The 10,000-nt window shown below is 38.0% G+C and overlaps 1 protein-coding gene across 5 annotated transcripts in view; it reads right to left on the bottom strand.

The window, feature by feature from the left end:
* XB5885308.S (provisional ortholog of nuclear receptor coactivator 5 S homeolog) overlaps positions 1-10,000 on the bottom strand; it is a 63,354-nt gene that overhangs the window by 34,421 nt on the left and 18,933 nt on the right. For all 5 annotated transcript variants that reach the window (XM_041591431.1, NM_001095655.1, XM_041591432.1 and 2 more), the window contains 1 exon segment: positions 8,941-9,023. In XM_041591431.1, the coding sequence (XP_041447365.1) occupies positions 8,941-9,023 (83 nt within the window).

Here is a 10,000-nt window from a genome sequence, read left to right as displayed (position 1 = left end):
ACCCCAGAAAACCATATGTTTTTGGAAAGTACACATTCTGACGAATCTAATATGGGTATGCACGTCTTTCTACTCCAAAGTACCAAGCCGCAAAGCTTTCCTACATTTGGCAATTTTTACAACATTACAGAAAATCACCTCAATATTGCAACTCTGAAGCATCGTATCTCCCACATATCATTACATACCAAGAAAAAGCACCCTAAATATGAAAGCCAAGGGTCTGCTGAACAATTTGATGCCCAATATGCATAGGTACACATAAGTATATGGCATATAGGGGCCATAGAACGAAGACAGTTCTGTAATTCCAAATACTGCAAAATCAGCACATTTACAGCATTTTTCAAGGGGCAAAAGTACAAAAATTTATGTTCACCCCAGAAAACCATATGTTTTTGGAAAGTACACATTCTGACAAATCTAAAATGGGTAGGCTCGATTTTCTACTCCAAAGTACCAAGCCGCAAAGCTTCCCTACATTTCGCAATTTTTATGACATATACAAAAATCTCCTCAATACTCCAACTCTAAAGCATTGTATCTCCTACATATCAATATATAGCAATATAAAACTCCCTAAACATGAAAGTCTGGGGTACGCTGAACAGTTTGATACCCAATATGCATAGGTACCCCTAAGTATGTGGCGTATAGGGGCCCCAGAAAGAAGACACCCCATACGAGTTCTGTAATTCCAGATACTGCATAACCAGCACATATACAGCATTTTGCAACAGGCAAAGGTACAAAAAACTAGGTTCACCCCAGAAAACCATTATTTTTGGAAAGTACACCTTCTGCCGAATAAAAATTTGCTAAAACTGTCTTTCTACTCCAAACGTACATACTGCAAAGCAACGCTAAAGGCAGTGGTTTTTATGATATTTCTGAAAATCTCCTAGAAATATTGCAGTTGGTCGCATTTATCTCACCCAATTTCTTATATACAATTAGAAAACACCATAAATATTGACGCTAAGGGTCTACTGAACAGTTTGATGCCCAATATGCATAAATATACCAAAGCAGGTGGGCACGTGCGGACCCCAAATGAAAATCGTGCTTAAGAATTTCCTCGCTGTCAATTCGCCTTCTGTGAAGATAGCACTCTGACTCCATATAATGTGCCGTAAGACCCCCTAACAGTACGAAGACCCCCCAAAACCATATATTTTTGGAAAGTACACATTCTGCTGAATAAAAATTTGCTATAACTGTCTTTCTACTCCAAACTTACATACTGCAATACTATGCTAAAGGCAGCGGTTTTTATGACATTTCTGAAAATCGCCTAAAAATATTGCAGTTGGTCGCATTTATCTCACCCAATTTCTTACATACAATTAGAAAACACCATAAATATTGACACTAAGGGTCTACTGAACAGTTTGATGACCAATATGCATAGATAAACCAAAGCAAGTGGGCACGTGCGGACCCCAAATAAAAACAGTGCCTAAGAATTTTCTCGACTGTCAATTCAACTCCTGTGAACATAGCACTCTGACTGCATATAATGTGCCGTAAGACCCCCTAACAGTACAAAGACCCCCAAAACCATATATTTTTGGAAAGTACACCTTGTGCCGAATAAAAATTTGCTAAAACTATCTTTCTGCTCCAAATGTACATACTGCAAAGCAACGCTAAAGGCAGTGGTTTATATGATATTTCTGAAAATCACCAAAAAATATTGCAGTTGGTCGCATTTACCTCACCCAATTTCTTAGATACAATTAGAAAACACCCTAAATATTGACACCAAGGGTCTACTGAACAGTTTGATGCCCAATATGCATAGATATACCAAAGCAGGTGGGCACGTGTGGACCCCAAATGAAAATAGTGCTTAAGAATTTTCTCGGCTGTCAATTCGCCTTCTGTGAAGATAGCACTCTGACTCCATGTAATGTGCCGTAAGACCCCCTAACAGTACGAAGACCCCCCAAAACCATATATTTTTGGAAAGTACACATTCTGCTAAATAAAAATTTGCTATAATTGTCTTTCTACTCCAAACTTACATACTGCAATACTATGCTAAAGGCAGCGGTTTTTATGACATTTCTGAAAATCGCCTAAAAATATTGCAGTTGGTCGCATTTATCTCACCCAATTTCTTACATACAATTAGAAAACACCATAAATATTGACACTAAGGGTCTACTGAACAGTTTGATGCCCAATATGCATAGATAAACCAAAGCAGGTGGGCACGTGCGGAACCCAAATAAAAACAGTGCATAAGAATTTTCTCGGCTGTCAATTCGACTCATGTGAACATAGCACTCTGACTGCATATAATGTGCCGTAAGACCCCTAACCGTACAAAGACCCCCCAAAACCATATATTTTTGGAAAGTACACCTTGTGCCGAATAAAAATTTGCTAAAATTATCTTTCTGCTCCAAATGTACATACTGCAAAGCAACGCTAAAGGCAGTGGTTTTTATGATATTTCTGAAAATCGCCTAAAAATATTGCAGTTGGTCGCATTCATCTCACCCAATTTCTTACATACAATTAGAAAACACCCTAAATATTGACGCCAAGGGTCTACTGAACAGTTTGATGCCCAATATGCATAGATAAACCAAAGCAGGTGGGCACGTGCGGACCCCAAATAAAAACAGTGCATAAGAATTTTCTCAGCCGTCAATTCGCCTCCTGTGAACATAGCACTCTGACTGAATATAATGTGCCGTAAGACCCCCTAACAGTACAAAGACCCCCCAAAACCATATATTTTTGGAAAGTACACATTCTGACGAACACAGAGTTGCTAAAAATATGTTTCTATCCCAAATTATCAAAGTGTAAATGAGGCTAAAACATTACATAAGGAAAAACAATGCAAGCATAAAACTGCAATAAAAATCACAAAAAAGCAAATACAATTAGGAAAATCAACGAAATAACAAAATAACTGATCCGACAGCGTGGTTAGAGGTCAGAATGCTTGATCCAGTAGTCATGCTGTGAAATCTAAAGTTTTTAGGGAAATAACATAAGGGAAACTTAGAAAATGAACTAAAAAAACAAAAAAAAAACCCCTATAAGTGTGTGTTTGTGTATGCATGGATGTACAGCTCTAAAAAGTGTATAAATATTTGCATATATGTATTTGAGTATGTAATATATGTGCAAAAGTTTGAAAAATCAAAAAAATCAGAAAATCAAAAAAAAAAAAAAAAAAACTACTTTTACTAGTATGTGTACTGTGTATATGTAAATGCCTGTAAATGCCTGTAAATACCTGTAAATACCTGTAAATAAGTAAAAAAAGGGGCACTTACCAAATCTAGATGAAGAGGAGTCCTTTTCAGTGCTTTTCAGTTGAAACACGCCGAGTCACAGCACCAGGAAGTGCGTGGGCGGAGCAGGAACATGTGCTGTGCTGATGCTTGGGACATGGAAGCTGCTGAATCGGTTGCTGCGTCTCTCTGCGACTCTGGAGTGGAGGATCGCCGATCTTTTTCAGGTAAGCTCGTTGCCTAGGGGGTTCTGCTGCTAGCTGCTCCTCTCTGCACGCTGATTTTGCAGTGTGTGCAGAGAGAGAGCTGTTTTAGTAAAGAACGTAGCTCCTACGTTCTTGGCACTTAAAGCCTTTTTTCAAAGAACGTAGGAGCTACGTTCTTGGCAGTTAAAGGGTTAAGGTAACATAGTAAGTTAGGTTGAAAAGAGACACGTCCATCAAGTTCAACCTTTTAACTTTTTTGAACCTGCCTAACTGCCAGTTAATCCAGAGGATCAATTGAAGCCTCTCCAATTTGCCTCAGAGGGGGAAAAAATTCCTTCCTGACTCTAAAACCGCAATCTGACTAGTCCCTGGATCAACTTGTACAATGAGCCATCTTCCATAACCCTTTGTTGCCTCACATGCTAAGGCATCCAAATCCTTCTTAAAGTTATCTAATGTATCAGCCAGTACAACAGGTTCAGAGAGAGAATTCCACATCTTCACAGCTCTCACTGTAAAAAACTCCTTCTGAATATTTAGGCGGAACCTCTTTTCTTGTAATCGGAATGGGTGATCACGTGTAAGATGGAAACACCTACTGGTAAATAAAGCATTAGCGAGATTATATGATCCCCTTATATATTTATACATAGTTATCATATCACCCCTTAAGCACCTCTTCTCACGTGTGAACATCCCAAATTTGGCCAGTCTTTTCTCGTAGCTAAGATTTCATACCTTCTCTTATACAATAATGTCCTGTTTGAGACCAAAACTGTACAGCATATTCTAAATGGGGTCTTACCAGTGCTCTAATATGTGGAAGAATGACCAATTCTTGCCGCGAATCAATGCCCCTTTTAATAGTGCTCAAGCTCTTATTTGCCCTTGATGCTGCTGACTGGCATTGCTTGCTACAGCCAAGTTTATCATCTACAAGGAATCCAAGGTCCTTTTCCATAATGGATTTGCCTAGTGCAGTCCCATTAAGGGTGTAAGTGGCTTGGATATTTTTACATCCCAGGTGCATGACTTCACATTTGGAGTCCTTGTAGATGATAAACTTGGCTGTAGCAAGCAATGTCAGTCAGCAGCACCAAGGTCAAATAAGGTATTGAGCTGTAATAAAAGGGTCATTGATTTGCGTCAGGAAGCGGTCATTCTTTGATTTTATAGAACATGCCCCATCTAGAATATGCTGTACAGTTTTGGTCTCAAACAGGACCTTATTGTATTAGAGAAGGTCCAGAGAAGGGCAACTAAGCTGGTAAAAAGTATGGAAAATCTTAGCTATGAAGAAAGACTGGCCAAATTGGGGATGTTCACGCTGGAGAAGAGGCGTTTAAGGGGTGATATGATAACTATGTATAAATATATAAGGGGGTCATAGAATAATCTCTCGAATGCTTTATTTACCAGTAGGTCTTTCCAGCTGACACGAGGTCACCCATTACGATTAGAAGAAAAGATATTCGCCTAAATATTCGGAAGGGGTTTTTTACAGTGAGAGCTGTAAAAGTGAGTGAAAAAAAAAAAAGTGAGAGTGAAGATGTGGAATTCTCTCCCTGAATCAGTGGTACAGGCTGATACATTAGATTGCTTTAAGAAGGGGTTGGATGGCTTTTTAGCAAGTGAGGGAATACAGGGTTATGGAAGATAGCAAGTTGATCCAAGGACTAGTCCGATTGCCATTTTGGAGTCAGGAAGGGATTTTTTCCCCCTCTGAGGCAAATTGGAGAGGCTTCAAATGGGGTTTTTTTGCCTTCCTCTGGATCACCTGCCAGTTAGGCAGGTTAAAAAAAAAAAAAAAAGTCAAAAGGTTTAACTTGATGGACGTGTCTTTTTTCAACCTAACTTGCTATGTTACCTCCAAAAACCTGCAAGAAAATCTTGCTGCAGATGTATCTGTAAATTGTTCTACAAAGCAGGACAATTGGTATGGTAGGATGATGAGAAAAGTTCTTTCTGCACGCCACAAACAGTTTTTTTTTTCATTTGGACAAGCCACAGTCATTTTGGAACAAAGTGATTTGGACTGATGAAACAAGAATTTAGTTATTTGGCCATAACAAAAAGCGATTTACCTGGCGGAAGAACACCGCATTCCATGAACACCACCTGCTACATACTGTCAAATTTGGTGGAGGTTCCATCATGCTGTGGGGCTATGTGGCTAGTTCAGGGACTGGGGCCATTGTTGAAGTTGAGGGTTGGATGAATTCAACCCAATATCAACAAATTCTTCAATGTTCAAGCATCAGTCACAAAGTTGAAGTTACGAAGGGGTTGGATATTCCAACAAGACAATGACCCTAAACACACTTTGAAATTTACAAAGGCATTTATGCAGAAGGAGAAGTACAATATTCTGAAATGTCACAGTCCCCCAACTTGAATATCATAGAAAATATATGGGATGATTTGAAGAAGGCTGTCCATGCTCGGCAGCCATCAAATTTAGCTGAAGAGATTTTGTATGGAGGAATGGCCAAAAATACCACCATCCAGACACTCATCAAAGGTTATAGGAGGCGCCTAGAGGCTGTTAAATTTGCAAAAGGAGGCTCAACTAAGTATTGATGTATTATGTTGGGGTGCCCAAACTTATGCACCTGTCTAATTTTGTTATGATGCATATTGCATATTTTCTGTTAATCCAATAAACTTTATTTCACTGCTGAAATGCAAGTGTTTCCATAAGGCATGTTATATAGTAAAAGGAACTTGCTATTTTGAAATCTCAGTCAAATTCAAAATAGACTAGAACATGTTAAGATAAACAAAGTCCGGGGCCAGATGGTATTCATCCCAGGGTACTTGCAAGCGTAGCTTTGTGATTGCTAAACCCCTTTACTTAATTTTTCAGGATTCATGGAGGTCTGGCATAGTGCCTAGCGACTGGTGAATTGCTAATGTGGTGCCTCTATTCAAAAAAAAGATCCCGTTCTCAGCCTCAAAACTATAGGACAGTTAGTCTGACATCAGTAGTAGGAAAGCTTTTTGAAGGGTTAATAAAGGATAAGATACTGGACTTTATAGTATATCATAATAAAAAACGCTACACTATATATTTTTTCTTGTTTTTTTTCTCCTTATCCTCTTTCGAGGTACAATCGCCAACTTTCTTCTGGAATTTTTTAACTGTTTTTTGGGGGTTGGAGAGAACCTTCGCCGTTGCTGAACTGGAGAGCACATTAGGTTTGAAATTTTTAATTGTAATATTGTATTTAGCAAATCATAATACTATGTGTGTGCCAGCATGGTTTTATGCATAATAGATCTTGACTTTGCTAAAGCATTAGTTACAGTGCCACACAAAAGGTTACAGGTTACATTTAGAAATGTTGGCCTGGAACATAGTATATGGACCTGGATAGAGAACTGGCTAAAAGATAGACTACAAAGAGTGGTGGTAAATAGAACATTTTCTAATTGGACCAGTGTTGTTAACGGAGTACCGCAGGGCTCTGTACTAGGTCCCTACTGCTTTTACTTGTTTATTTATGACCTGGAGGTGGGCATTGAACATAAGGTTTCTATTTTTGATACTAAATTCTGCAGAACTATAGGTTCCATGCAGGATGCTGACACTTTGCAGAGTGATCTGTCTAAGTTGGGAAACTGGTTAGTAAACTGGAAAATGAGGTTCAATGTTGATTTGTGCAAGTTATATACTAATTGGCAGTGCGTTGCTAGTTTCCTTAACTGAGAAGGATCTAGGGGTTTTTGTAGATAACAAGTTGTCTAATTCTGGGCAGTGTCATTCTGTGGCTGCTAAAGCAAATAAAGTTCTGTCTTGCATAAAAAATCCTTGAGAGATATAAATGAGCTGGAAAGAGTGCAGAGACATGCAACTAAACTGGTTAGAGGGATGGAAGACAAATTATGAGGGTAGACTGTCAAGGTTGGGCACTTGCGAGGGGACATGATTACACTTTAAAAGTACATAATAGACAAATAGCAGGGGACCTTTTTACCTATAAAGGGGATCACCGTACCAGACGCCACCCCCTTTAGACTAGAAGAAAAGAAATTTCATTTTAAGCAACGTAGGTGGTTCTTCACAGTCGGGACAGTGAGGTTGTGGAATGCACAGGCAGAATATCAAAGGCTATTGTGATACTAAACTCTATAGTTAGTATAGGTATATATAATTTATGTGAAAATATGGATGCTAGGTTTTCATTTGGAGGGGTTGAACTTGATGGACTGTCTTTTTTCAAATCAATTTAACTATGTAACTATGTGATCATAAACAAAAATACAAAGAATTAAGGGTTCCCAAACTTTTTCATATGACTGTACAGGGTACAGCCTACAGAAAAGTGAAATTTAGTTTACTGCTTTAGTTGTACCATTACAATTTAAAAAAAAAAAAAAAAAAAAAAAAAAAAGCAGAAATGTAACAGATTGTACATTACTAAAAAGGAATTCTGTATCCACTTTACATGCATAATGTGCATTTTGTATGCTAAAACAGGAAAGTTAAAGGACCAGTAACAAAAAAAAAAAATTATAAAAAAAATTTCTTTGTACAGAAAAAAAAACAAAAAACACCAAAACACATTTAAATTTAAATTTCTTTATTAAGAAATAACTTAGATTCTCCACTTGCGCTCCTCTTCAGAAACGGCGACAATCTATCGTGCCGCACTTTATTTCTCCTCCTTGCCTTCTATAGGAGATGGCCAGGGAGGAGAAATAGAGTGCCGCGGGATGGATCGTCGCCATGTCGCCTTTTCTGAAGAGGAACGCAAGCAGAGAATTGGTAAGTTATTTCTTAATAAAGAATTTGCAAATTTAAATTTAAATGTGTCTTGGTGTTATGTACAAACACATTTTTTTTAAAAAAAAAAAAAAATGTTTTATGGTACTGGTCCTTTCAGCAAAAAGTGTGCTAACTAACGAAAGACAAATTATGTTGAATGGTATATTTCACGCCAAGTGGGAATTTTCTCCTTCTTTATAAGAAATACTCAAAGAGAACAGAGGTTTGGGACACACTCAACAATGCCAGTTTCTACTGTTGTTCAATATATCAAAATTATCCCAAAGGAAAATACAGATAATATCAACAGTGTTGTATTATAACATTATAGTAATTTTATTAGAATGTAGTGTTAAATTTAAACTTTTTTTTTTTTAAGGTTAAAGTGTTTTATATAGTATCTTTATACAGGCAGATATCAAGTGCGGATTCAGCATTCCGTGACTGGATTGAGAGCCTTCATAGAGGACTAAACTAGCCTTTTTCAGATCAAAGCAGTTCTTTTGGACAAGTGTTGCATATTAGTGTGTACACTCAGTTCAGTGCAACCCCTTTACTGGACTTTTGTTCAATTGTTGGTGCATGGGTCAAATAATCAGGTAAGCAGAGTTTGGAATAAAGTAGTTTGTTTGGGAAGCTGGTAAGTGTAAACCACTTTATTACTGTGGAAGTTACTGAATACAGTACTGCAGTAAATTTATGTGCTTACCATTTTGGGAATATTGATATCTCTCGCAGTATTCTTCTGTTCCTGGGAGATATTGATATTGCTGGCCAAAAAGTTCCTCAAAGCTGTAGAGATAAATTGCAATTACATCTTACAAAGCATTCTGGCTCATAGGAAATATTAAAAAATATAAAAAAGGATAATATTGCACTGTGAGTGATTGTTAATGTAGTAAAGCTACAATATTCAATTACCGTATATACTCGAGTATAAGCCGATCCGAGTATAAGCCGAGGTACCTAATTTTACCTACGAAAACTGGGAAAACTTATTGACTCTAGTATAAGCCTAGACACAACTACAGCCCTGTCTCCCAGCAGCGCACCTTCCGCCAAAGAGACTCCCCCAGTGATCGACCGGACTTCTTTGCAAAGTTGATGGTGACAGAGAATTGTGCAGAGAGTGCTGTGTGTCATAAAACCTGATCTTTCGTATAACCAACAGATGGCGCTGTGTGATATTGCCATCACTGTTAATCCTTTATTCAACCAACAGATGGCGCTGTGTGATATTGCAGTTACTGTTCTTCTTTGATATAACCAACAGATGGCGCTGTGTGATATTGCAGTCACTGTTATTCTTTGATACAACCAACAGATGGTGCTGTGTGATATTGCAGTCACTGTTATTCTTTGATATAACCAACAGATGGCGCTGTGTGATATTGCAGTCACTGTTATTCTTTGATATAACCAACAGATGGCGCTGTGTGATATTGCAGTCACTGTTATTCTTTGATACAACCAACAGATGGCGCTGTGTGATATTGCAGTCACTGTTATTCTTTGATACAACCAACAGATGGCGCTGTGTGATATTGCAGTCACTGTTATTCTTTGATATAACCAACAGATGGCGCTGTGTGATATTGCAGTCACTGTTATTCTTTGATACAACCAACAGATGGCGCTGTGTGATATTGCAGTTACTGTTATTCTTTGATATAACCAACAGATGGCGCTGTGTGATATTGCAGTCACTGTTATTCTTTGATACAACCAACAGATGGCGCTGTGTGATATTGCAGTCACTGTTATTCTTT

This window comes from Xenopus laevis, chromosome 4S (genome assembly GCF_017654675.1).
Source record: "Xenopus laevis strain J_2021 chromosome 4S, Xenopus_laevis_v10.1, whole genome shotgun sequence".
NCBI lineage: Eukaryota > Metazoa > Chordata > Amphibia > Anura > Pipidae > Xenopus > Xenopus laevis.
This window is presented reverse-complemented; position numbering and strand designations above follow the sequence as displayed.